Source organism: Ochlerotatus camptorhynchus, unplaced genomic scaffold (genome assembly GCF_037179485.1).
Source record: "Ochlerotatus camptorhynchus isolate MF236.1 unplaced genomic scaffold, CSIRO-AGI_Acam_v1.1 ptg000785l, whole genome shotgun sequence".
NCBI lineage: Eukaryota > Metazoa > Arthropoda > Insecta > Diptera > Culicidae > Ochlerotatus > Ochlerotatus camptorhynchus.
In genome coordinates, this window is record NW_027041250.1 from 46,035 (window position 1) to 52,034 (window position 6,000).

At 36.3% G+C, this 6,000-nt stretch overlaps 1 protein-coding gene and 1 long non-coding RNA gene across 2 annotated transcripts in view; both read right to left on the reverse strand.

Annotated features, from left to right (window-relative positions):
* Positions 1–4,856, reverse strand: part of LOC135715027 (uncharacterized) — a 40,907-nt gene extending 36,051 nt beyond the window's left edge. The window contains exon 1 of the long non-coding RNA XR_010518922.1: positions 4,261–4,856. This is a non-coding gene — a long non-coding RNA (uncharacterized LOC135715027). The remainder of the gene's footprint in view (positions 1–4,260) is intronic.
* A 163-nt stretch (positions 4,857–5,019) lies between these two features.
* On the reverse strand, positions 5,020–5,741 carry LOC135715026 (protein Wnt-2-like; the record flags this gene model as incomplete). Its single annotated transcript, XM_065238436.1, has 2 exons — positions 5,020–5,478; positions 5,542–5,741. Coding segments are annotated over 2 exons (504 nt in total), but the record flags the coding sequence as incomplete, so codon positions are not given.
* Between the last annotated feature and the right edge of the window lie 259 nt (positions 5,742–6,000).

The window sequence follows — 6,000 nt, forward strand, 5'->3', positions numbered from 1 at the left end:
ATATTGAGTATACTTTGTCGAAACTAACAATGAAATGACATGTTAGTAGTGAACAACTAACCTGTACAAGGGAGATTAACATAGCGATTTTTTATCATAATAATAATTCGATTTTTTACTCAGCACACTCTTCAACGTTGTTTTATCAAAAACCATTACACTAAAAATTAAATCAAAATGAAACCAATAAATTAAACCCATAAAATGTGCCAAATTTTCAGCAAAATTGTAAAAAAAATGCACCTTTTGGCGCTCTAGACCTCTGATGGTCTTGCGCTTCAATTAAGCAATAACTATCAACCGTAAAAAATATGTTGTTGCCACTGCCACAGTGGTCCAGGAGGACGGTTTTCGGAAAAATTGGTTATTGCAGAAAGTTACAAAATGTTAAAGTTGATCATTCTCAATGGAGATTCGCTTGTACTGGTACTATATTGAGGGTTTCAGTCTGCAGCAAAGTTGCATTATTTCATGCAATAGCAAACTTCTTCAAACAAACATTATAATTAAAAAATCGGATATAAGTGTTGCTGAAGAAATATCTATTTAAAACCACAATAAAACTAGATGTCTCAAATTTTTTATGAACTCCTATGTTGAAATCATCAAGTTCCCCTCCAATGTTTTGACACAAACTGATCTTTTAAAACCCTGCATGGGAATAAATTTGGTAAAAAATGAAAAAAAAAATAAAATTGAGATAGGGTCAATTAGGAAACCTCTTGGACCAAAAACTGGTTTATTTACCCTATTGGCTACAAAAATCACTTTTTTATGGATTTGATAAATTTAGGCTGGAATATCTATGGTTCTCGCACATTTTTTCAAAAACACATTTTTGTATCTCAAATCAATGGAAAACCTTCTCAGCGGGAAAGAATCAACCCCATCACATAAAATATTTGCCTTCCGATTTACAAAAAGAAGCGTCGGTGAAATCCTTCATACCGACTTTAAATAAAGTAAATCCGGGCAAAAGTTTGAGCTTAGTTGAAAAAATAAAATACCTGAAAATTCCAAGGATACCAAATTCACAGTTCTCTAACAGAGCATTGATGAATTTTCATTACTTGGCGAAACATTAAATTTACTCAAAAATAGTGGTTTTCCACAATAAATACAATAGGGTGTCAATTTTTCCGAGGCTTTAGTCACATTCTGCACTATTGTTAAGAGTAAATAAATGATTTTTAAACATTTGTGAATTATGGGGCTCGGACACTACACGAAGTTTTGGTCCACCATAGGCTATTCTATACCTTGAAATTAAATTATCCCTTCACTTTTGAGTTTTTCTTGATCAATGCCTCAAAAAGTGGCAAATGCTATACTTTATCATCTCGAAACTAACTTTTACCCGTAACTCTCTAAGCCTTCATGAATCTTTACCATTTTTTGCACAGACTAATATTTTGGGGATATGAATCAAACTGGAGGGTGAACTATGAGAAATTTAAGACTTTTTTTTAAATGAACCACTCATAACTTAATATTTGCTTCCAATGGCGATGATAACAGCAATGAACAAATATTTTAATATTATTCTAGAACAAGAAATTCAAGGAAAGGTGGATTTGCTTATGCTAAGACTATAAATTATTCAGTTTATAGCCTAGTTTTCTTAAAACCTCTGGTAAAAGATCGGTCCACAACTGCTTTTCTAAGTGAACATTTGTCAGATTTGAATGGATGAATAACTCTTATTTAGTGGATAATTCTAAAAACCAAATCTAAAGCAGCTAGGTGAACTTGAGATTGCAAATCAATTTAACCCTGCATCGCCTATTTTCATCTAAGTGGTGACACCTGTTTTGTTTTGACTGTGAAAATCCAATTGTTATCCGATTTTGATGAAACGTGTTACAAATGAAAGCTTTATGTATCTACTTTCACATTGGTGTGTACCGGAATGATCCCCTTGACTCAGTTTCAAACACAAAAAGTTATTTTTTTCGTTTTTTTTTTGCACATTATAGTGGTTTTAACAAGCTTATAAATAGCATAATATGAATAGAAATGAGTTTACTTCAACGGTGCTGGGCGCTGGAGGATTACAGAAACTCATCAACATCTAGATTACCAAGCCACACTTTTAAAATCAAGCTAAACTTCAAGAGCATGGTGATTTTGAAATGAGTGGCGTATGCTCAAAGACTAGCATCATATTCGAGCATTGTTAAGTACAAGGAGAATTTTTCTTCACTAGCGATAAGAACACACGCTTTGCCCTGCGGTCTCATTAAGGCATTCAGATGGATAAGGAAAACAAGCACATCTTATATTATTTTTTTCCATCCACTTCATTCGTTTCTCATCTCTGTATCTGCAGAACTCAGAATAAATTGAAGCGTTATACATCCATGATTTTTTTCTTTCTCTCTTTTCTGTGGGATATGATATCAGGTTACCTTTCCCAGCGATGTCATACATCATCAGGATCTTCCACTTTACTGTGTCACAGCGGATATGAGTTTACTCCCTCAGGGTATATTCGTTGTGTGAATGAATGGAAGGGGTTTTCGTCAAAACACTGATTCTAAAGAATGAAATCTAGAAAGGTGATCCAAACATTGCTCGTGATATCAAGAAAGAACTGATGCTAAAATTAACGAGAAATAATATTTATTTGCGTCATTCGTTCTAACGTAACGATCCTTTTCTAAAGCATAGCTTTGGTATTATTTTTAATTTTTATTATTAGTTTTTTTTTCCTTGATTTGTTTTCCGTCGATCTTATTTTCCGTGCTGAGCACCAATGCTACCGACGCCAGGGAGGCAGCTCCCACACCTGGACCCTACCTATCGACCCATCATACTCATGAACCGGGGACCAACGGCTTTACTTCCTTTCCGAAGGCGTGATCAGAGAAGTTATGCGTCAGAACATCCCGGAGGCGCCGACTAGGATTGAACCCAGGCCTGGTGGGGTGAGAGGCAATCACGCTTACCACTACACCACCGGTGCCACTTTATTATTAGTTATTGGCGACAATTTATGCCTAAAAGTAATACCCAGATACATGAAACTCTATTTCAAAGCATAAACACATGAAACCTAGGTTTTTGTCGCAAATAATGATGGATTCCGCGATGGACTCGAAAGTGCCTTGAAAGATCCTATTAAAAACAAAAAACAACAACAACAACAACGAACATAAAGTTGCACAAATGATCCGTGAAGTTTTGTTCAGATTTAGCACAACACCACTACAGCCAAGATGTACTGCATAGGTACGGGGGTAACATCGGACCTTAACACACCCAATGGCCCCCGATTCCTCCCAATCTAGACATATTAGAATATTATCAAGTGGAAGTTCATGAAGATTGGCTCAGGATGCTGCAGAGATGACGAGATAGTGGAACAAAATAGTCGTGTAGATTCTGCAAAAAAATATCGCTCTCATTAATATATTTGTCTTTCAAACTAATGCAAATGTCGTTAAAAGATTTTATTTAGACAAAAGGTTATGGTTGGCTGCCCATATTAAAAAAAAAATTGAAGATGGTAAAATCAACTGTCTCCAGGGATCAATTGTGTCCGGGTTTCCCTTTCGTTACTTACGATTACAGCACACTAATTCCAACGCTATGCTTAACATACAGAACGAGAGTAAAATCGATTGTCGATAGTGGGTTATTTCGATATTGAACTGTACCGATAATAAATTCATGCTAAAAATGCTCACCCAGTAGTAACAAGTTTTCAATTTTAGGATTTATTTTCACTTTAGAAATATAACATGCTGCACCTTCAATAAATCCAGATTATAATTTGAGTTTACATGAAATTTCCATTTTTATTCAGATTCAAATAATCCAGATATTAGTATTACTGGATAATACTAAATCATATCAACAATCAAATTGAATACTAACTCTGGAAAATAGTAATTACACCTACACAATCTTTCGCACCGCAGCTTTCATAGTGAGTGTTGACAACATTATCAGCACCCACATTAGCTTGGTAGCACTATTTTGTTGGTAGCTGTTTCGATGTCACTTTTTTGGGGAAATGTGTGCAAACCACCATGCAGGTATTGGTGAGTCACTAGTTCAACGTAGCTTTTTTTCTTAGCTCCATTTGGAAAGTAGAAATTTTCCAGCGACAAACCAGATAAATACTTAATGAGGTATATGTAATAGTGTTATTTTTATGCTCTATCGCGGAAAACTGTATATGACTCTGGGAAAATTGCTCTTCTTGGATTTTTATGAGGACATTTAAACAACTTCAATAAGGCAAACAAAAATTACCATTCATTGGATTTGTACGTTTTCACTATTTTCCAGTCACAAAACAATTGCTAACAATTTCTCGTATCGACGGTTTTCACAATTTTCACTTAACGCGACCGCGAAGAGTGTGGGTTCAATCAATTTTTCTTTTCCATTTACCTTGGCCTCTGCCACCAGGGTAGCTTTTCTCAGCCCACGGTCGTTCACTTATGCTCGCCCAGTATGCCAGCCTGCAATCATTTTGCACGAATTCGATAAGAGTATGGATCAAATCCAGGAAGTTGAATTCACACAAATTTTTGTTCCAGGATGACTTGGTTTTGGTTAGCACTTTTTCCTTCGCATTCTGATCCACATCTGAAGCAGGTGGCCTGGTGATACAATTTTTTACACTACGATTCACACGGGAAGAAATTTTCTGCAGAAGCTCCTTCACCCTACCCGAAATTTTCCACCATAAATTTTCCTAGCGCAATCGAACTCGCGCTACGTTTGGGCCATTGAATCCAGGCCCTGGTTGGTTCTTCATCATTGTTACACTATTTACAGCCAAAATTTGGCTTTTTCAACAGAAATTCCACCAATTTTATTCTCCTCTCAAATTTTCACTTCTACACTCCGCTACGATGATAAAAGAATCAATGAAAAGCTCTTCGTTCATCGCGCAGGATCCCCATGTCGTGCTACCAGTGAAATAAGCTTTTTGACGATGTTCGGGAAATATTCGTTCAGATTTTCCTAGCTCATGGTTTCTGTCCTTGATAGATAACATTGTTTACATTAATTAAAATACGATTTATTATAAATAATATGAATTAAAGTACATTCAAATAATACTGAGTCCTGTCTAAGACATAAAGCATAACTAGAATAAAGCAAGTTATGATTTTCCATTGAATAGTTTACAGTAAATTCAATTAATTTTTTTCGCACTATTTGCACGTGTACTCCTCGGTCCGTTCAGTGCAAATGTCGCAGTTGACTGTGCAACACCATTTGAACTTACAGTTACACTGCCATGTTCTTACAATCTGGTGTGTGTTGTAGCCTCGCCCGCAGCATAACAGATCACATTTGTCCATTGAGTTCGATGTGCGATTGCATTGACGCCCAACTGTTCCCAAAATGCCAGAGTTATCGTCGCGCTCACAGTAGTTTGGTGAAGGTTGCAAATAAACCAATTCCATTCTCTTTGGTTGTTGGTTGTTTACACTGGTGTGTTGCTGTTTACCCCTCCTGCAAAAGAGTACAGTGTTTAACAAGCAATGTATTTATGTTACAATTTTGCAAGCAAAAAACCTTTTTAAAACCAACTGCAGCTGACCGTTGGTTTTCCCCGTAACTGCAATGGCCTGCACCACTTTCGCCTTACGATACTTTTTCGTCATGATGTCACCAATCGCGCGGAACGGAGGTAGACTTTTCCAACAGGTCTTCATTGCGCATGAGCCACTCACACCGTGGCACTTGCATTCCGTACGCAGCAACAATTTGACAATCTAAAAGTGTAAGCAAACACAAACAAAGCATTACTGTTGTGGGTATTAAAAGATATGCTTGTCGCGCCCATAATAAATTAGAGTCTGGCGGGGGTTATGATGAACAGGTAAAAACAGCCGCGATATTTATCAAAGCTATTTCATTCAAAATGACTAAAATAAAAATATATATTTTATTTGTCTGCTTCGATTTAGCTGCACAGTTGTTCATTTTAAGTAAAATTGTGATTTAATGATTTCAGTTTTTCAAACAGGATCA